General features: G+C 42.5%; 1 protein-coding gene across 2 annotated transcripts in view; it reads left to right on the forward strand.

Annotated features, from left to right (window-relative positions):
- Positions 1 to 22,916, forward strand: part of NIPAL2 (NIPA like domain containing 2) — a 220,127-nt gene that overhangs the window by 134,337 nt on the left and 62,874 nt on the right. For both annotated transcript variants that reach the window (XM_073550473.1, XM_073550474.1), the window contains one exon: positions 1,097 to 1,218. In XM_073550473.1, coding sequence (XP_073406574.1) covers positions 1,097 to 1,218 — 122 coding nt within the window. The remainder of the gene's footprint in view (positions 1 to 1,096; positions 1,219 to 22,916) is intronic.

The following is a 22,916-nucleotide window of genomic DNA, read 5'->3' on the forward strand; positions in this document are numbered from 1 at the left end:
GGTGACTCCTGTGTTATCAGCTGTATATAGAGGTGTTACCTGTCACTTGTAACCTTGCCTCTGCTGATAAGGAAACTGATGTAAACTGTTCCTAAAAGGATAGTAAGTATGAGGCTAAAAAAAAAGAAAAAAAAAAGTGACATTGTCCACTGTGATTTGTGGATCTTGTGTTATCTGTTGTTTATAGGGTTGTTACCGATCATTGTGATTGATAATGAGATTTCTGAAAAGTCATCTGTAAAGAACACGAAACTTCAGTCTAACGTAGCTTCAAGTCTGTGCGAAAGGTGCAAAATGTATTTATCGTATTTTGTTCAGTGAAGATTTTTATATTGAAGAAAACATTGCGGAAAAAAAAACCATTTATTACACCAACCTGATTAAACAATAGGTATTTTTCCGATTAGGTCTGATATGGGCAGCACGGTGACTCAGTGGGTAGCACTGTAGCTTTGCAGAGTTGTGGTCCTGGGTTCAAATCTCACCATGGACAACACCTGCATGGAGTCTGTATGTTTGCCCCGTGTTTGTGTGGGTTTCATCTGGGGTTCTCCAGTTTACTCCACACTCCGAAGATATACTGATAGGGAATGTAGATTGTGAGCCCCAATGGGGACAGTGATGATTATGTCTGTAAAGTGCTGTGGAATAAAGGGCCCCATATAAGCAAACATGAATAATAAATAAGCTAATACGTGGCCTTTAAGCAATTTTTATATTGAACTTGTGCTTTATATAAATATGTAGCATTTCTCCGATCCATATTTTTATATCTTCCTCTGGTGGTGTACGTCCTGGCCTTGTCGGCTATTCTGGTGATTAGTGTGATAGGATTTCATGTTGAAACACTCTGTGATTTATGTATGCAGCTGTAAATGCTCCTCTTTTTTTATTATATGTGTGTTTTATAACTGCCTTGTGTCTAGTTTGGCTTTGTGTTTTATTATGATATAATCACTTGATCATTCTTTATTATTAGTCTCAACCCAGGAGACTTCAAATTCTAATGCTTGTCAGATAAAGCACCATTAAATGTCACCGTACTATTTTTTTCCCCAGCGTTCCTGTAGTTATTAGTGTGTTATTTGCTTTACAGGTGGCACCTTGGCAGTCACGGGCACGTATCTACTGGTAACCTTTTCTCCAAATACATATCAAGATATTACAGGACCGAAAGTAGAACGGTATTTTATGAGCTGGCCGTTCTTGTTGTATTTGGTAAGTGTTGGATTTGGACACAAATGGGGTCTTGTCAGCTGAATAGGATTTTATTTCACTTTTGTTTGCTATATTCCGAATATCTGCCATCAGTGATGTAGTGACGCGAGGAGCGTATAGAGACTCGGGCTGCACATTTTTACTGTAGCTCATAATAACCATTGGAGAGGCGTACACAGCAAAATATTGAAAATCCAGAGTTTATAGCAAATGATGTGATACATTTCCAATTACAATACTCTCTTGTCTGGGGAAATTTTTGAAATTTAGTGAGGTCACACGTGATGATCCAGGTTTTCTTCCAGAAATCATTTAGCCAATGGCAAAGGATAGAATAAACTAAATTTCCACCTACTATAATAATTGGGTGTTGAGGCACGGGGTCAGCGGGATGCCCTAGTTCGCTAGCCTACAGTGGGTACGGAAGGTATTCAGACCCCTTTAAATTTTTCACTTTTTGTTTCATTGCAGCCATTTGGTAAATTCAAAAAAGTTCATTTTTTTCTCATTAATGTATATTCTGCACCCCATCTTGACTGAAAGAAAACAGAAATTTAGAAATTTTTGCAAATTTATTAAAAAAATAAAAACTGCAATATCACATGGTCATAAGTATTCAGACCCTTTGCTCAGACACTCATATTTAAGTCACATGCTGTCCATTTCCTTGTGATCCTTGAGATGGTTCTACTCCTTCATTGGAGTCCAGCTGTGTGTAATTAAACTGATAGGACTTGATTTGTGAAGACACTCCAGTCTATATAAGACCTAACAGCTCACAGTGCATGTCAGACCAGATGAATCATGAGGTCAAAGGAACTGGCCAAGGAGCTCCGAGACAGAATTGTGGCAAGTCACAGATCTGGCCAAGGTTACAAAATAATTTCTGCAGTACTCAAGGTACCTAACAGCACACTGGCCTCCATAATCCTTAAATGGAGGAAGTTTCGGACCACCAGAAGTCTTCCTAGACCTGGCCATCCAGCCAAACTGAGCAATCGTGGGAGAAGAACCTTGGTGATAGAGGTAAAGACGAACCCCAAGATCACTGTGGCTGAGCTCCACAGATGCAGTAGAGAGATGGGAGAAAGTTCCACAAAGTCAACTATCGCTGCAGCCCTCCACCAGTCGGGCCTTTATGGCAAAGTGGCCTGACAGAAGCCTCTCCTCAGTGCCAGACATATGAAAGCCCACATAGAGTTTGCGAAAAAAACACATGAAGGACTCCCAGACTATGAGAAATAAGATTCTCTGGTCTAATGAGATGAAGATAGAACTTTTTGGTGATATGTATGAGTAGAGAAATCCAGGCACTGCTCATAACCTGCTCAGTACAATCCCAACAGTGAAACATGGTGGTGGCAGCATCATGCCATGGGGGTGTTTTTAAGCTGCAGGGACAGGGATGACTGGTTGCAATTGAAGGAAACATAAATGCGGCCAAGTACAGAGAGATCCTGGATGAAAACCTCTTCCACAGTGCACTGGACCTCAGACTTGGCCAAAGGTTCACCTTCCAACAAGACAATGACCCTAAGCACACAGCTAAAATAACAAAGGAGTGGCTCCGTAACAACTCTGTGACCATTCTTGACTGGCCCACCTTGAGCCCTGACCTAAACTCAATTGAGCATCCCTGGAGAGACCTGAAAATAGCTGTCCACCAACATTCACCATCCAGCCTGATGGAACTGGAGAGGATCTGCAAGGAAGAATGGCAGAGGATCCCCAAATCCAGGTGTGAAAAACTTGCTGCATCATTCTCAAGAAGACTCATTGCTTTACTAGCTCAAAAGGGTGCTTCTACTCAATACTGAGTAAAGGGTCTGAATACTTATGACCATGTGATATTTTAGTTTTTCTTTTTTAATAAATTTGTAAACATGTCTACATTTCTGTTTTTTTTTCAGTCAAGATGGGGTGCAGAGTGTACATTAATGAGGAAAAAATGAAATTTTTTGAATTTACCAAATGGCTGCAATGAAATAAAGAGTGAAAAATTTAAAGGGATCTGAATACTTGTAAACTGCATGTACCAGGGATCATCCCACCTGCTATCCTTTCACCGTGGGCACAATACTACTCAGACAACACAGGGTGAGGATAAAACAGTGGCAATACTTTATTGAACCACAAAACAGGCAGATAACGCATGGAACACTGCCAGCACAATACCCAAGATTGTTGTGAACTAATTTTCTGGTTTACCTCTGGCTTCTGTTGAGGGTGGTGGAGCTGGCTGTGTTGACAGAGGAGTCGTGAGTTCTCCATCCGGGCTCCCTCTAGTGGTGACAGTAGGTAATGAAGCTGATCTAAACGGCAGAGACCTGCCACCTGAGGAGGAGGACTGTGAGTGGACATCAGGAGTCTCTGACTGGATTTAAGACAGCCGACTCCCTAATTTTGTGCTGGTGATTTTTTTCCTGCCCTGAGGTTCTGGTTTCCAGTTCTGTTCCTGCCTTCTCAAGCTAAGTGTGCTCTGCTATTTTTTCACATGAGATTTGGTCTGGTTTACTCAGTTTTTGTTGTCAGCCTGCCCCTGCTGGGGCTGTGCTGAATTTCCATTCTTATGTCTCTGTTTATGCCAGTTTGCTTTTTGTTCCTGATCAGATTGGTCTCTTTTTGCTCTGTCTGCAGAATATACCAGAGTGCTGATATAGGGAATTGAAGTCTAGCGACTTCAGGGTTTTTTGTTATCAGAAAGTGTTGGACATTTTTTGGCAGGGTTTTGTGCGTGATTGCAGACAGCATCTTTACTTTCCTGTCCTTTCTAGTTAGTGTAGGCCCCATCGTTTGCTCAGCCTATTTTTCTATCCGTGTTTATGTTTTCATCTTGTCTCACCGCCAATACATGTTTGGGGGCTGTCTATTGCTTTGGGGTCTGCTCTGGGGCAGTTTAGATTTCCCCTTTTCTTGCTTTAGGCTTATTTAGTTCTCCGGCTGTGACAAGGCGTCTAGGATCATCGAAGGTACGCTCCACGGCTACTGCTAGTTGTGTGGATAGGATCAGGGGTCTGCAATCCACTTAGTTACCAACCTCTCTGGTTTTCTGTGGCTTAGCTTGTTTTTGTTTTTCCTCCTCGGTGACTCATTCATAACACAAGATGGTGCAAATTACAGAGCTTTCAGGGCCGTCTACCTCATCTGTGGCACGCACAGAGAGGAGGTAATGACAAGCTTAGGAAAATGATAGTCCATTGAGGTACAAGGCCAGGTGACCGGAGGGTCACAACCTGGCTTCTCCAAACATTCCCATGGAGCCAGGCGACCGGCGGGTCCTAATTCTGGCTTTCCCAAGCGTATGCAAGGTTCAGTAATGGTCAATGGATGGTCAGTAAGATTAAATGCTCTTTCGTCTCATCGGTTAATGCGTGTTAGTAGAAACGCTCGCTGGTGATATCTGGTCTGTCCAATCATGCCAGCAATCAGCCAATGTATAGGCACTGTTCTTCATGATGATTAATAAACCAGCTTACTGTATAATTCGTCGTTCTCACCAGCACGTTGTCTGGTGCAAAGAGGTGATGTGCTGCCCGTCTAAGGGGGTTTTAAATGTGCATCGCTCTGGTTTGTTCACACACGTCCACTGCTTTTTTCACAGAATTTGAACTCCCTATTTGTTTAAAGGGAATCTGTCGTCCTCTGTCCATCTGTCCTCTGAGAGCAGTACGATGTAAGGGCAGAGACCCCGATTCCAGAGATGTGGCACTTACTGGTCTGCCTGCTGTCATTTTTTATAAAGTCACTGTTATATCTGCTGCAGATTTACCAGTTCTCTGAATGCTGAGCTCTGTATAACACCGCCCACAACATTGATTGGCAGCTTTCTCTGTACACTGCATAGGCAGAGAGCTGCCAATCAGTCATGGTGTTTTGTTTATACAGAGCTCATGAATATGGAGGACTACATGGCAACAGGGTTACTCTTCCTGTATTGCTAACATCCTGCTAATCAAACAGAGATTTTAGCGAAACTACAGCAAGCAGCCCAGTAAGTGACACATGGCTGTAATCAGGGTCTCTGTCTCTACATTATATATAGCCCTGTTCCCAACATTCCCTGCTGTTTGAGCATATGCCTAGATTTTGTTCCACTGATTTGCATCCTTTTCAGATTTAGTGTTGACCGGAGACTTTGTAGTTTGAAAACATACTCCTTTCTAGGAGCTCAGTTCTACACGTTATGTACATCGGCTTTTGTTCACACGTTGCGTTTTTGCTGCGTTTTCTTTTTCCGCAGACAAAACCGCTGCTTAAAATTTACATGAAAAAGGCAGCAAATAAAAAAAAAAAAAAAAACGCTGAAAAAACGCAATGTGTGAACATAGCCTACACCCACAACCCAAAATGACCACTACTTTGGGCAGTTTGCTGCTAATCCAGCAAATGAAGGAATCCGGAATGGTTTCTCATAGTAAGTTCTACTGTATAAAAGTTTTTGCTGTTTATTATATTTTTCCTGTACTGATTTAGAATTGCATCACGAGAATATTACCACATTTTGCATCACTAAGTAAATTTCATTACTGTTCCCTGCACCGACAGCTGATTGACGTCAATTAGTGGCTGCGTCAGCTCATCTCTGGGAATCTCTGCCGTCCTCATCCCGACACCTCTCATATTGATTTATCTCTGGATCGGCAGTCACTCACTTTTCCCATCTATCCTATTCAATTATTGCTGCTGCATATACAGAAGGAAACTAACCAAGGTACACCCCTGGCACTACATTGTCACAGACTTCCCATTAATGGCGTAAGTGGAGGATTTCGAGCATGCCACACCGCTCTGCGTGCTTTATAAATTCATTTTTAAGACGACAATTAATGTCATCCGTAACTTAATGATGTGCGATATTCTAGAACCATCTGCTCGCTCTATTTACTCCGCCAGTGAAAATAAACAGCGCAATTTAAAATAAAGCTTCCCGGATATGTATGAGCTCATTATAAAACCTGTGATATATAGTTATGTTCTTCTGTTATTCCTCCTGGAAAAGTAAAAAATAATTAAAGGGGTTATCCAGCCTTTCTAAAACTTTTATGAAGAAACTATATAAAAAAAAAAGTTTTCGTTCCCATATATTCCTTGTTGCCCTTCTGTAGCACTGTCTGCGTCCTGTGTGACCGATGTGGCCAATTATTGGCTGCAGTTGGTGACCAACATGACATGTGATTAGCTGCAGCGGTCACATGGTCGAATGCCTGCTTCTAGTGGAACAGGAAACTGAGAACTGGGCACCGATTCAGAGAAGGAACGTTGGATTGGAAAGTTAAAATACGGTGGTTTTTAAGAAGACTCCAACTAATAAAAATCATTTCGGAACATTTTCCGTTTTTATTGTCACCCATAAACTGTACAAATCCATTAAAAAATAAACTGAAATCTTTTGGGTTGAAAAAAATGCAACTAAAGAACAAAAATAATGTGGTTGCATAAATATGCACACTCTTAAACTAATACTTTGTTGAAGTGTTGTTGGGATTTATTACAGCATTTAGTCGTTTTGAGTAAGAGTCTATCGATATGGCACAACCAGTATTGGCAATCTTTGCCCACGCCTCCTTGCAGTAACGCTCCAAATCGGTGAGATTGTGAGGACATCTCCTGTGTACAGCGCCCTCTTCAGGACTACCCACAGACATTCAATAGGATTCAGGCTTGGGCTCTGACTGAGCCATTCCAAAACTTTGATCTTTTTCTGGTGAAATCATTTCTTTGTTGATTTAGAAGTATGCTTAGGTCTGTTGACGTACTGAAAGGTGAAATTCCTTTTGATTATCAGCATTTTAGTAGAAGCCTGAAGGTTTTCTTTGAAAATTGATATTTGGAACTATTTATAATTTTCTCCACCTTGTCTAAAGCCTGAGTTCCAGATGCTGAAAATCTGCTCCAAAGCATAATGATTCCTCCACCATGGTTCAAATCAACGACAAAGATAGCATGAACTAGGCAGATAAACTAGCACTCCCAGCATAGTCTTAAACATAGAGGAAAGCAAGATAATGTTTTGGAATATATTAAGATTCATAACTTTACAAAAGCTTATCAATAATTTCAATAAAAATTAAAGTTTAGTTACTTATTCCAATCAGTGTCTCAAGCTGGAGACCCTTGCTTTGATGCCTCTATGCCATATTAGGGCTTTTGGACGGTGCTGTGCTTGAGACCACACTTTAATGTTCATGTCATCTTATCGGTTGGAATTCCATCCCCTTGAACATCTCACTACAATTTCATATTCTATTGAAGAGTTGAAGCAAGCATTGTGTACTAGATAAGGATGGTGAGAACGCCCCAGGCATTGAATGTAACATGGAGATTATGATGTTCTTGAGAGGATTAACATTTATTTTCATGCAGCTCACGCGATAAGGAATGTATTGTATGGTGAAAAATATTCAATGAACACGTGAATTTGAGCAATAAAATTATACTTATCTTGAGTCCTTCATATTATAATTCACGGAGATAAAGCCTTAAGTCTCAAAAAAAAAAAAAAAAAAAGTTGACGCACCTGTCCGTGGGGTGTGTGTGGTATTGCAGCGTAGCCTCATTCAGTTGAATAGAGTTGTAGTGCAATACTAGATCCCACCTATGTGCAGGGGTGGTGCTGTGTTTAGACCGAAGCAGCCGTGTTGTCCTAATTCCTTACAATCCTTCTAAACTATTATTATCCAAGTCTCTGTACATGTAGGACACGTGTCTGTCCTCACTCAATAGAAGGCAGTGGACGCTTACGGTACATTAAATACAAGGATTTGAAGGGACATGGAGAGTGCCCAACAACATAGTAATGAAATCACACTGGCTTGTTCTAGAGGAAGAAGACCAAGAGACAAGAATGTAATGAAACGTCGGGGTGGACACACACTAAAAAAAAAACAAAAACATTTCTCTGTTTTCTAGATTTGATGCAGCCTCCTCTTAGACTCACACCTGTGCTGTAGAGTACATAGCCAGCAAAGCAAGACAGGCAGAGTACAAAGCCGGCAAAGCAAGACAGGCAGAGTACAAAGCCGGCAAAGCAAGACAGGCAGAGTACAAAGTCTGCAAAGCAAGACAGGCAGAGTACAAAGCCGGCAAAGCAAGACTGGCAGAGTACAAAGTCGGCAAAGCAAGACAGGCAGAGTACAAAGTCGGCAAAGCAAGACAGGTAGAGTACATAGCCGGCAAAGAAAGACAGGCAGAGTACATAGCCGGCAAAGCAAGACAGGCAGAGTACAAAATCGGTAAGGCAAGACAGGCAAAGCACAACTCGCTACATTTTGTCCAAGACAATAACTTATGTATGAGGTACAGTGGAGGCTGGCAGGGATATAGAGCAGTCAGGACAGGTGGGGTTTGGAGACTGCTCTGTGGGACTCTTACTGAAATTGTCACCACCCAGATGACTCTTCAGTATTTATTAGTATACAGCAAGCAGTGTTTTAAACACTTCATTCTTGCAGTTTATTTGCAGCAGATTTTGCACATAAGGGCATGTTTATAAACATGGGTCACTTAATAAAGCAAGTGGCTTAAAGCGGTTGTCCGAAACAAATATTTATTTTAATCCTAAATATCTATTTAATGCCATAATTTTATCTCTTTTCTAATATACTTAAATTCAAAAGTCACTATCAATCCCTCACTACTCTATTTAACTGCTTTATTTACTGTTTGAGTGCATTCTGGGATACTCAAACTAGATGTCATCAGTGACGTCCGTTTCAGGGACTGGGTTAGTCCCTGCTCTACAGCGTATGCATCGTTTGTCAATTCTGATGTATGGTCAGTAGGATCTTGTCACTGTGCAATGTTTTTAATGGACAGTGACAGTGCGCTCCCTCACCAACTCTGTTGAGCTGTCAAGAGAGGGCACTGTTAGTGCGAATTGTAAGGAGAAAACCTGGCCAGCAGAGACTATCCCTGCAATTGATATCACTTTTGAGGGTGGGGCTGGTCTCTGCTTTCCCTGCTTTCTCCTTGCAATGTGCACTGACAGTGCGCTCTTGCCAGCTAGTCACTTCTCATCAGAGTAGGCGAGGGAGCGCATTGTCGCTGTGTATCAAAAAAAATTGCACAGTGACGAGATACTAGTGCGTATAGGTCAGAATTTATTATTTTATTTATTATGCTAACTTACATAGTGCCATCATTTTCCACAAAACTTTACAGATATTGCCACCGCTGTCCCTATTGGGGCTCACAATTTAAATTGCCTATCAGTATGTCTTTGGAGTGTGGGAGAAAATCGGAGTACCCGGAGGAAACCCACGCAAACACTGGGAGAACATACAGACTGCTTGCAGATGTTGTCCTTAAGATTTGAACCGAAAACCACAGCGCTGCAAAGCTGCAGTGCTAACCACTGAGCCACAGTGGAATTAACATTGAACACCTTCTTGACCATCCCAGCCCCTGAAACAGACATCACTGATGACATCCCGTTTGATTATCCCAGTGTGACCTGGGAGTTCTTAAATGAAGCATCATCAAACTGGAAATAGGGTAATAAAAATAAAGCAGTTAGATAACATATTGAGGGAACGATGGGAACTTTTTATTTAAAGTATATTAGAAAAGAGATTAATATATTACATTAAATAGACAATTAGGATTAAAATAAATGTTCATTTCGGACCACCCCTTTAAGGCCAAAATAAAAAAAAAATGACCTGAGAGGTCTATAACCTATAACCTGTTGTATAACTGCAGTCTGCGATGGCAGAATAATGTATAGTGTAGGTACCTTAGTCTTCACTTGATCCTTCAAGACCAAGACATGGTTAAATGTCAACATGTGTAGTCAACACTGTTCAACATATGTTTGCAGTTCTGTTCCCTCCACTGAATGGATTATACCGTACAAAATCCTATTTTGTATTCTACCACACCATTAGAAATTCATTAGATTATGACTTTGATTGTGTATCTATAAAGCAAGAACATTCTGACCTTTTGCGGCATGGAAAGTTCATGGAATGGATTACAACCGCTTTGACGCATGCCAGGCTGCTAAGAATTGAAATGAGGCGTCTTGAACCAATGATGAGGTTGGATTTCTTTATTAGTACTTTTATGCCTATGTGGAACTTTTTAGTAAAAACTACAAATCTGGTTACCATTCTGCATTCTAGATTAGAAGTACTGTGGAAATTATGCCTGGATGTGTAGCCCAAAAGATGCAGCCCCGACTGGTTATATTTTATATCCATGATTATTCTTCAACAAGGACTTTGTGACAAATGGCGTGATCATCTATAGCCATCTGTTACCAGACATTTCTCTTATTATGCTTTATTGCACGCTGTATAATTGCCTATGTAAAATGGGCAGAAATGGATGCCAGTAACCTTATTTACCCATGGCATGCTTTGGTCTTCTACGAGACAGCTAGTGCTGCATCAAACTATATAGGAAGCTGAGCTATATTAATTATATTATATATAATTATATATTAATTATATACTTGAAATTTGTGAAGGATTACTGTATTTGCCAAATAGTAGATTTTATTTCTAATGTTTTGTACAAAGCTCATGGAGAAATAACAAGCACAAGCATAGTCCATCTAGATCAGGGGTCTCAAACTCGGCAGAGTAAGTGGGCCACATAAAAAAAATTTGAGCTGGCGGGCCGCATTCCTTTCAGACTTAATACACCTCGTACACACGCGGCTCCACTCCGTACACCTCGTACACACGCGGCTCCCCTCCGTACACCTCGTACCCACGCGGCTCCGCTCCGTACACCTCGTACCCACGCGGCTCCCCTCCGTACACCTCGTACCCACACGGCTCCCCTCCGTACACCTCGTACCCACACGGCTCCGCTCCGTACACCTCGTACACACGCGGCTCCCCTCCGTACACCTCGTACCCACACGGCTCCCCTCCGTACACCTCGTACCCACACGGCTCCGCTCCGTACACCTCGTACACATGCGGCTCCTCTCCGTACACCTCGTACCCACGCGGCTCCGCTCCGTACACCTTGTACACATGTGGCTCCGCTCCATACACCTCGTACACATGTGGCTCCGCTCCGTACACCTCGTACACATGCGGCTCCGCTCCGTACACCTCGTACACACGCGGCTCCTCTCCGTACACATCGTACACATGCGGCTCCTCTCCGTACACCTCGTACACACGCGGCTCCGCTCCGTACACATCGTACACATGCGGCTCCGCTCCGTACACCTTGTACACGTGGCTCCGTTCCGTACACCTCGTACACACGCGGCTCCGCACACCTCGTACACACGCGGCTCCTCTCGTACACCTCATACACACAGCTCTGCTACATCCACCCTGTAAACCCCTCCTGACCCCAAACATAAACTTACCTTCATCCAGCACCATGACAGCCAGCACAGACGTCAGCGTCCTGCATACACTGAGGCCCCTGATCATGTGACCCCCTGACTCCTCCCATCCTGTGACCTCATCCCAGGTCCTGTGCACACAGAACTGTCATGAACTCATTTTCTGCTCCACCAGTTGAGAGTTCCCCTTCCGTTCTCCCTCTGGTGGTGACAGGAGGTAGTGCGGTTGGTTTAAGTGGTGGTGATCTGCCACCTGATGAGAAAGATAACGGTTGGATCTCTGGAGTATCAGCCTGGATATAAGACAGCCTATGCCCTATCCGGGTGCTGGTGATTCAGTCTGCTTCTCAGGTCCTGGACTTCAGCTCTCTTCCAGTCTACTCAAGTTAAGTTTGTTTTTTTGCTAATGTTCACACTTGCTCTTGTTGGTCAATTCAGTTTTTTGTGTAATCGGCCTGCCCCTGCTGGGGCTATGCTGAAATTCCACTCCTATTAATCAGTATTTGCCAATCTGCTTTTTGTCCCTTATTAGATTGGCCTCTTTTTTGCTCTCTCAGAATATTTCAGAGTGCTGATATAGGTTTAGAAGTCTAGTGACTTCAGGGTTAATTTTGCTATCAGAAGTGTTGGACAATATTTTTGTAGGTTTTTTTTGGCAGATTGCAGACAGTGTCTTTCCTTTTCTGTCCTTTTTAGTTAGCCGGGCCCCATCGTTTGCTCAGCCTATTTTCCTGCCTTTGTTTGTATTTTCATCTTGTTTCACCGTCAATACATGTGGGGGGCTGTCTTTCCTTTGGGGTCTGCTCTGGGGCAGTTAGTTTTCCTCTTTTCCTGCTTTAGGCTTATGTAGTTCACCGGTTGTGACGAGGCATCTAGGACCAACGTAGGAACGCTCCACGACTGCTGCTAGTTGTGCGGGTAAGATCAGGGATCTGCAATCTGCATAGTTACCAACTTCTCTGGTTTTCTGAGACTTAGCTTGTTGTCTTTTTTTCCTCCTCGGTTTCCCATTCATAACACAGAACAGCCATTGCACGTTCCTGAATGCGCGCCTTCCACCTGCCTCAGGGAGTGAGACATGTGGTGCACCGCGGGCCACAGATGCCTGTCTCCGGGGCCGCGTGTCTGAGACCTCTGACCTAGATACTATGGGGTTGAATCATTAAAGGGAATCTGTAAGCAGGATTTTGCCATTTAATCTGAGAGCAGTAAAAGATAGAGCAAGAGATAGTGGTTTTATGGATTATAGTTTAAACACAATCTCTGTTTTATCAGCAGGAGATGATCACTGCCTGACTAGGTCTCATGTGCAGGCAAGTCAGGTTAATCTCTGTAACCCCGCCCGCACCACTGATTGGCAGCTTGCGCAGTGTACACAAGAAGCTCTGCCAATCAGGGTTTTTGGTGGGGTTTACACAGGGCTTAAAATACTGACCACTGCTACAACTACAACAGAGAAAGCAGATTATAGGGATTCAGCTTTATTTGGCATACGGTAGTGTCCGCACAGGCTCGGGGTGTCGTTGTTCAAATTGGCAAATTTATTAAAGCTACATAAGTTTGCGCCGTAAACAAATGTACTGCCTTCCAGCATAAATCAGAAACAAAGTAGTCCATACAGCAGTATGGCTCAGACATCACAGTGGGTACCAGGACTGACTAGCACAACAGGACATTCCACCTGTCTACACAGACCATCATAGAGCAGATCAGCTGCCCCTTTACACCAGCTGCACCTCTTAAATTGGAGGACGGGCACCACCAGTCCCGCCCAGCTCTTCCAGTCGTTCCTAAAACTCAGACCCAAAATCCGGGTCCATTAAAAACACCTTTCAGCACTATACATGCTGGAGCCTACTTCACCGGGTTTCACATCACCGAGGTCAGGCAACTTGGTGACACACACAGTTGTGCTTAAAAGTTTACATACCCCGGTATAATTTTTGCTTTCTTGGCTTTTTTCCAGAGAATATGAATAACACCAAAACTTTATCTCCACTCATGGTTAGTGGTTGGGTGAAGACATTTATTGTCAAACTACTGTGTTTTCTCTTTTTAAATCATAATGACAACCCAAAACATCCACATGGCCCTGATCAAAAGTTTACGTACTTTGGTGATTTTGGCCTGATTACATGCACAGAAGTTGACAGAAATGGGTTTGAATGGCTACTAAAGGTAAGGATCAGGAAGGGGGTAGTTTGTGGTTGAAAATGGCATCAACTGACGAGACGGTGAGGTTTTTGATTTGGTCAATTTTTTCACTTTATTAGCAGGTGAAGCTAGATTCTTCCGGGCTAATATGATGGCTTTAAAAATAGGGTGTTTTGGTTCCTGTACCTTAGGATTAAGAAGATGTTTGAATAGAAGATCTCTGATGGAGTAGTATTTGTTATGCGCTAATTCAAGATCCAAACATGCAGGGATGGATTCTTGTGTGAACCAGCAATTACGTTAATTAAATTAGCCAGGTAGTATGCAGCAAGGTTATTAAGACCCAAACCTCCATGTAGCTTATTCTTAAATAGACTATTTGTTGCTACTCTAGCTTTTTTTATGGTTCCAAATGAAATTGTTCAGTATCTTTTGAGTTTTGGTGATGTAGAATTGAGTGAGGTATGATCACTGGGAGGGTCCTAAAAGTGTAGAAGATTTTAGGGAAGATAAATGATTTGACTAGCATAAGTCGTCCCACCCAAGTCAATTGAGAGCTGCCAAAGGTGTGAAGGTCATTGGAGATTGTTTTAGTAATGTTATCCATATTTGTTGGGATGATAGATTTAAGATTTTTTGAAAGGGTAATACCCAGATATGATAGTTCGTTATCTTCCCAGGTAAGCGAGGATATATTTTTATGTCATTAATGATAGTCTTTTAAGTGAAATTGAAGAATCTGAGATTTATTGGAATTAATTTTAAAATATGAGATATCCGAAAAGGCTTTCAGGGTGAATAACAATTCTTTGATGAAATCAACAGGATCTGTTAAAGACAGAATCAGGTCATCGGCGAAGAGTCCAATTTTGAAGGGACGGGTTGGAGTATGTATCCCCTTGTTGGCAGCGGATTATTCAGGATACTCTCCAAGCGTGTGACAGCAGAGCTTCTTTATTCAGGAACAAACAGGAACATTATATGATAAGCTTAATAGATCAGAAATAAATCACTTGTGGGTCTCTATCTGTGCATCATCTACAGCAGGCTGCTTCTCTCATGCACAGACCCAGGAAAACAGGAAATACAGTCACATGCTCTCCCTGTGTGAGCCTCTGGGAGTTTTTTTTTTCGTTCTAACTTTAAAAACAGCATACAAATCTAACAACTAAACACTTGTAGACAGGAATGGAGTTGTTGCAACAAACATATTCGAACACCCCCACTCAACAACTACTTATCCCATTGAGGTTCTGAAGTCCACAAACTTGGCTCTTGATAATGGCTTTGTTGTACCATCAGCTATCATCATGTCAGACTCACAATAAACAAACTCAAGTACACCCCGTTTCACTAAGTCACATAAGTGGTGATGTTTTACATCAATGTGCTTAGTCCTTGCACTAGTCTTCTCACTGATGGCAAATTTAAATCATCCTTGATTGTCCTCATAGATAACTGTTGGTTGAGCTAATGGCTTGCCAAAATCTTCCAAAAGTTGTTTCAACCAAATTACTTCTTGACTTGCATAAGCAGCAGACTTATACTCTGCTTAAGTAGAAGATAATGCGACTGACACTTGTTTTCTGCTGGACCAAGAAATTTAATTTTCTCCTAACTTGAACAAATAACCACTTGTTGATTTCTGATCACTTGAATCTCCAGCCCAATCTGCATCCACATAACCTCTGAGAGTGAGAACTCCTGATGCAGATATCTTAAGATTTAGCCTTTGAGTTTTTTTAAGATATTGAAAAATTCTCTTAATTGCATTCCAGTCTCTTTGGAGTGGCTTGCTTACACAACGGCAGAGAATTCTGTCTGTGGCTGTGATATCCGGACGAGTTGTGGTTGCTATGTACAGAAGCGCCCCCACTGCTTGTCTGTAAGGGCCCCGTCACACACAGTGAGATCACTAGCGAGATCGCTGATTTTATGACACATCAGCGATCTCTCCAGCGATATCGCTGTGTGTGACAGGGATCAGCGACCGGCCCTCCTGCGGGGTATCGCTGATCGTGCTCAATCGTCCTAGGCCATTTTTTGATCATTGGTCTCCCGCTGGTCAGCTTGCATCGCTGCGTGTGGCAGTGAGAGATCAGCGACGCCGGACGCTGGTTTCCAAAGTAAACATCGGGTAACTAAGAGCCGCGCGGCTCTTGGATACCCGCTGTTTACCCTAGATACCAGCGCACGCTGGTATCTAGGGTAAACAGCGGGTATCCAAGAGCCGCGCGGCCCTTAGTTACCTGATGTTTACATTGGATACCAGCGCGCACGCTGGTATCTAGGGTAAACTGAGGGTATCCAAGAGCAGCGCAGCTCTTAGATACCCGCTGTTTACATTGGAAACCTGCTTGCTCGCTGGTCCTGATCGCTGGAGGGGCTGTCTAACGATATCCCAGCGATCCCATCCATGTCGGATCGTTGGTGGGATCGCTGGGACATCGTTGTGTGTAACGGGGCCTTTACTCTCATTGCTGGGTAGCAGATCTTCCAACTTTAAGTAGGACGGATCGATTGGTGTTGACGCACCTTTGGCTTCTGACATTCCAAACTAGTTTAGTATTGCGGAAAGTTTAGAACTTTGGTTGAGAAGAAAACTCCCATTTTCCTCTCTCTGGATTTGGATTCCCAAATAACATTTCACATTCCCAAGGTCCTTTAGTCTCAAAGTGCTGGTTGAGAATTTCACCTAGCTTTGCAACTTCTCTTTCATTGTGGTAGCTCAGTAAGCTTCCATGTCTGGAGTTGGTGAAGGGACTCCATCTCTTCCTTAGCGGCATTTATCCACTTCTGCTTCTCATGGTCAGGCATTTTTTGCATCTCTTGCCATGACTGTGGCTCTGGTGTTGTGAATTCACTTTCTGGCCTACCTCTGGTTACTAGTGAAGGTAGTGGAGCTGGTTATATTGACAGAGGGGTCGCGAGTTCTCTTTCCGGGCTCCCTCTGGTGGTTACAGGAGGTAATGGAGCTGATCTAATTAAGAGGTCTGCCACCTGATAATGAGGAGGGCGATTGGACATCTGGAGTTTCTGATTGGATTTAACATTGCCGACTCCCTCTATCCCTGCTGGTGATTTTTTTTCCTGCCTCCTGAGGTCTTAGTTTCCAGCTCAGTCCCTGCATGCTCAACCTAAGTGTTCTTTTGCTATTGTTCACATTTGATTTGGTTTTGTCTATTTCAGTTTTGTGTGGTCAGCTAGCCCCTGCTGGGGCTGTGCTGAATTTCCATCCTTATGTTACTGTTTGTTCTAGTTTGTTTTTGTACCTTATTAGATTGGCCTCTCATTGCTCTGTTTTCAGAATATACCAGAGTGCTGATATAGTGGGCGAAGTCTAGTGACTTCAGTGTTTTTCTATCAGACGTGTTGGGCATTTTTTGCAGGTTTTTTTGCGTGATTGCAGACAGTGTCTTTCCTTTCCTGTCCTGTCTAGTTATGTGGGCCCCATCATTTGCTCAGCCTATTTTCCTACCTGCGTTTGTGTTTTCATCTTGTCTCACCGACAATATATGTTTGGGGGCTATCTATTCCTTTGGCGTCTGCTCTGGGGGCAGTTTAGATTTCCCCTTTCTTGCTTTAGGCTTATTTAGTTCTCCGGCTGTGTCGAGGTGTCCAGAATCATCGTAGGTACGCTCCACGGCTACTGCTAGTTGTGTGGATAGGATCAGGGGTCTGCAATCCGCTTAGTGACCAACCTCTCTGTTTTCTGTGGCTTAGCTTGGTCTTGCTTTCCTCCTCGGTGACCCAGTCATAACACTCTGGTTCAGGAAATGTTCTGACCATATAAGAAAGGCGTCTAGCTGTGATACCTTTGTTTGGCCTTTCTGATCTCCTGACTGGAGGTCGACTTGGTTCTTCTGTATCTTCCTTGGTGGCTTCAGAGCTTATCCACACTTCAGTGTTTTCCTTTTCAGCATCTGGGTTTGGTGATTGAGATTCTTGTTCTTGCTTCTTAGATTGAATAACTGGTGTAACTTTATGCAATTTGAGTGATAGAGTTTTTATCAATCTCTAAATCTCTGCTGATTGTTACTGTGTTGGTCTCTGGGTGCATGATTCTGTATCCCTTTTGAGTTTCGCTATAGCCCACAAGGACTCCTTGCTTTGCATGTGTTTCCCACTTGGAACGTTTTTCTTTGGGAACATACACAAACCTTTTGCTTCCAAATATCCTGAGATGCTTCAGGTTAGGCTTCTTGCAGTTCCATAGCTCATATGAAGTTTTTGAAGTTTTATTTGTGGATTTACCTGGCACTCTGTTTGATAGTAAGCTATCTTGATGGCTTTTCCCCAATACGTTGTAGATAGATTCGAATCAAACAACATACTTCTTCTACTGTCACAGAGAGTATGGTTCTCTCTCTCTGCAATGCCATTTTGTTCTGGGTTGTATGGAATGGTAGTCTGGAACCCGATTCCATCCTTTTTCAACATGGTTTGCACCTTACCACTTGTACAGTATATTCGGTTCAATTATCTGCACGCAGGGCTTTTGGCATTCATCCAAATTTGTTAAACATTACAGCAAGATGTTCTTCAAATTTCTGTGGAACTTCATCCTTACTGTGAAGCAGGTAGGCAACTGTATATCTGGACTAGTCATCAATAAATGTGAGAAAATATCTCTTCTTGCTAGGAGTTTGAACACTCATTGGACCACATACGCATGTATCAGATCCAGTGGCTGTGCAGATCTAGTGGTGCTTATTTTAGGAAAGGATTTTCTGGACATTTTCCCTTTAAGACAGCTAGTGCACTTCATCATTTGACTACACTGGTGTTAGGAGTGGCGGAAGGTACTAAATAAAAAATATGAATAAAGTGCCTTCGCCGCTCGGGGTCCACCGTGCGGAGGATGGAAAACCGCAGCTAGTAGATGCAGAGCACTATGGCAGTAAAGTGCACGGGGTTTAACTGCACCCAGTGTGCACTGAAGCAAGCTCTGTTACACTCACAGAGCTGCAGGCAAAGGCATGCACAAAATGCTGAGTCTGTTCAGGGTCACAGAGTCTCAGCGATGCAGACACGGTATTCAGAGTCACAGGAGTAGCCTTAGACAGCAGGACTACTCCGTCTAGACCTACCGTTAAATAAGGTGCGTGGCGTCGCAACAGCGAATGCAGAGATAAGCTGCAACTGCAGCGCTGCAAGAACTGAGCCGCTGGTAAGGCGCTGCAATAACGCTGGCGCAATGCAGACACTAAGCTGCTGAGCAAGATGGAGCTAGGCTCGCTGGCGCTACTACTGGCAGGAGCCAATCACACAAACGTATTATCATTGGGAAGGGGTTTCTTAAGTCATTCACCAGTCCAAGCATCCATCTTCAAACATACAGCAGCAAGTATGAAAATACTAGCGCATGGCGGAACAGCCATGCGCGCTTTTTATACCGAACGGGACCTTCCGGAAATCTCCAAGGCTCCAGGAAGAGCTAATGGGATTCGACACAGGACCTTAGCACCTGACTCCCAAACTCCAATGGGAGTTCGTCCCATGAGCATGCTCAGATGAGGGAACAAAGGACATAGCCTCTGGAGAGAGTTGCCGCAGGGCAATCTCCTCTGCAATCTCCCCTACAGCAGGAAAGGCGCAGGAGACTGCAGAATGTGAGGATCTAGATTTCAGCAAAGGAGAGGCAGAAATCTGACTCCTAACAACTGGTTGATTTCAATACCATTTACAAGTTGAGCTAGCTTCCTTACTGCTTCTGGGTCTCTGTGCCCAAGAGGTCTGCGCCATACATGGATGCAGTTCATATGTAGATCTTGATTTTAGCTGATAAAGTTCATCTAGCATTTTTCCTTCTGCAAGAGTATGAACCTTCTTTGAGATGATGCAGCTGTTATCTCTAAAAGTAACTACAAATGGGATCTTTCTGCTTTGTGCTGAGGAAACTGGACAGTGGAGGTAGCCGTCTCGTAGTCCTTCTGAAGTCATATAGGGACCATTAGCAAAGATGACCTTATCTGACTTGCTTTCATTAAGTTCAGTGAAGAAATCCTTGTTATTTGTCATATGACTGCTTGCACCAGAATCTATACACCATATATGCTTTGCAGATGGGCCTGTACTGGTATTAAATGCAGCTTCAACACATGCAGAATCTTCCTTTACAGCTTTTTTAAGCTGACTAATCCTTGCTTTCCAAATTCTGCAGTCTGCTTTAAGGTGGCTGGGCTTTTTACACATTCACGAGTTTCTCTTAGTTTGCTGTTAAATTTAGGGAAATCCTGTGTCTTTAATGCTGTTTCTTCTATGGATTCATTACTGCTGCTTACATGCTGCGTTTTTCTCTTGAATTCATCCACAAGTTTGCCTTTAACATACTCTAGTGTCAGCTCATCATCTGGCTGTGCATCTAGTGCAGTCATGAGTGTGTCATAACTCTCTGGAAGACCACTTAATAGAAGGGCAGCAACTTGAAAATCTTTAATTTCTTCTCCAATACCCCTGAGACGCTCCATAGTCTCTAGGGTGTTTCTTATATAGTCCTGCATATTCTGTCCTTCACTTAGCTTAGATTGATACAACTTTCTCATTAGATAAAGCTTATTGCTGAGATTTGATCTTTCATGCACTTTCTGTAGCTCATCCCACATCTCCTTTGCAATTGCACACTATGCACAATCTGATTATCATCTACACTGAGGGAGATTGTGCTTTGTGCTTTCTGATCCCTCTCTAGCCAATCATCTGGTAATGGGTGAGGCACTTTTTCCTGAGTGTATTTCCACGTACCTTCTCTTATGAGCAGCATCTTCACCTTGAATTTCCAGGACTGGTAGTTCTGGTTAGTGAGGCATGGCACTGAGAACTTGACAGGATTGCTGCTAGTGGACATCTTCTCTGTTGCTCTGTGCTGCTTTTGCTCTGGCCTTCTGTTGCTGTGTTACTTTGTGGTTCTCTGTCACTCTGGGCTCATAACCTGTTGGCAGCGGATTATTCAGGATACTCTCCAAGCATGTGACAACAGAGCTTCTTTATTCAGTAACAAACAGGAACAATATATGATAAGCTTAATAGATCAGAAATAAATCATTTGTGTGTCTCTACTACAGCAGGTTGCTTCTCTTATACACAGACACAGGAAAACAGGAAATACAGTCACATGCTCTCCCCGTGTGAGCCTCTGGGAGCTTTTTTTTTTACTTTATAAACAGAATACAAATCTAGTAACTAAACACACAGACAGGAATGGAGTTGTTGCACCAAACATATTCCAACACCCCTTAATAGAGGGATTGACCCTAATAGATTGAGCTAAAGTTTCAATTGCCAAGACAAACAGTAAAGTGGAGAAGGGGCAACCCTGTCTAGTGCCACTGGATATTTTAATGGCGTTCGAGAGGTGGTTAAAGCTTAGCTGTTGGGGAAGAGTAGAGTGCAAAAATAGAAGTTAAACTCTGATTATAAAATCCGAATTTGGCAAGTGAGAGCCTCAGATAGGTCCAGTTAATCCTAGCGAATGCTTTTTCTGCATCCAGGGCCAGGAGGATGGATGGAATATTTGAGGAGTTGATTTTATTTCTGATGTTCGGGAATCTCCTGGTTCCATCAGTTGATTGGCGACTTACAACAAAGCCTAACTGATCATTATTAATTAGACCAGGAAGCAAAGCCTCTAGTCTACCTGCCGAGATCTTCACATAAATTTTAATATCAGAATTGATTAAAGAGATTGGTCTGTAATTTTTTTACATGAGTCGGATCTCCCTTAGTTTTATGGATCAAAATATTAGCTTCCAGCATTTCGCACGGAAAGGATCCCTGAGCTGATGCCAAATTAAAGATCTCTGTAAGATGCTGGGCTAGTAGTGCGCCAAAGTTTTTGTAATGGTCATTATTGAAACCGTCAGGGCCAGGAGATTTCATGGATTTTAATTTTTGTATTGTTAATAGAACTTCTTCAGAGGTAAAGGGAAGATTTATGGACTCCAGATCAGATTGTTTTAATTACAAGAGATTGATTTGTGAGAGAAATTTGTTAATAGATTCTTCGCTTGGAGGATAAATGGTGGGATCTGAGTCTAAGTTATATAAATTAGAGTAGTACTCTGTGAAGATACCTGCAGTATCTTTAGTGTGAAATTTAATTTCTACTGTTGGGGATAGAATTTTGTCAATTCTTTGTTTAGTTCTAGTGTGTTTTATTTTTTGAGACCTAAATCTGCTCGGTTTGCTGAGGGAACAGTATGATTTAAATTTACAAGTTTTTATGTATGAGTCCTAAGAAAAAAGTTTTTTTTTTTTTGCGTTTTTGCCGGCTCAATTCTCAACTAAAGCGTTTGTGCAGACGACCGTAGTTTCTGATCAAGCGCAAGCCATCAAAAATTCAGATCACACTCGGACCACTGTGGTGCCGTGCACATGTCAAATTTTTTTTTTTCATTGGACCAAGCGAAAAAATTGCAGCATGGACGATTTGCCTCCAGAAATCAGATTGCACTCAGCCATTCCAGTCTGTGGGTCCGTGAAAAAAATTGGACTGCACTGAGATAACATCTGAGCGTGGTCCGATTTTCACAGATGAATGTAGAAGATAGAGAACTGTTTTTATTTTTGTATTCTCCACATCTCAGGAAAAATGGAATCCATTCTGATACCCCTCTGATCGTTTTAGTGTTGTGTCACCATTTCTAAGAATGAGTGGATATGAAAGGCCAAGTACAGACAGAGCTTTTTTGAGGCCTTCTCAAAAAATGAGTATTTCGTGTGGGAATCGCGTTCAGAAAACTCCTTCTCTGGGGAGTTTTTGGAGGAGGGGTTTTGACCTTTTTTATGTTGGCAGCATTTTGATATAACAATGGATAGTTTGGAGCAGTTTACATCAGGAGCCGCTTTTTAGAAACAACATGCATTTTTTTTCCCAACAGGTGTTTTTTAATAACCTGAAGCAGGAAGAAAAACACTGAACAATTGAAAAGCAAAATTATTTTACATTTAGAAAAAAATTACGAAGAATCTTTCAAGTTTTCTTGTTTTACTTTTTTATTTTTTAAGCCATTTTTCAAGTGTTTTCTTTTTGTCGCAAACCCGCTCATTAAAATTCCATGTACACATACCCTAAGTCTTAAACGTACCAGATCAGACAAAGTGAGTAACAATCTTCATTAGTGACTCTTTACTTGGTCTTTGAGCTGGACTTTTTTTTGCATCATTATGCCCAGTAGTTAATTAAATGGAACCTGTTGCCAGGCTTTTGTTTCCCTTACCTATCTGAGAACAG

Source organism: Dendrobates tinctorius, unplaced genomic scaffold (genome assembly GCF_039654945.1).
Source record: "Dendrobates tinctorius isolate UK_male_01 unplaced genomic scaffold, ASM3965494v1 ptg000165l, whole genome shotgun sequence".
Lineage (NCBI taxonomy): Eukaryota > Metazoa > Chordata > Amphibia > Anura > Dendrobatidae > Dendrobates > Dendrobates tinctorius.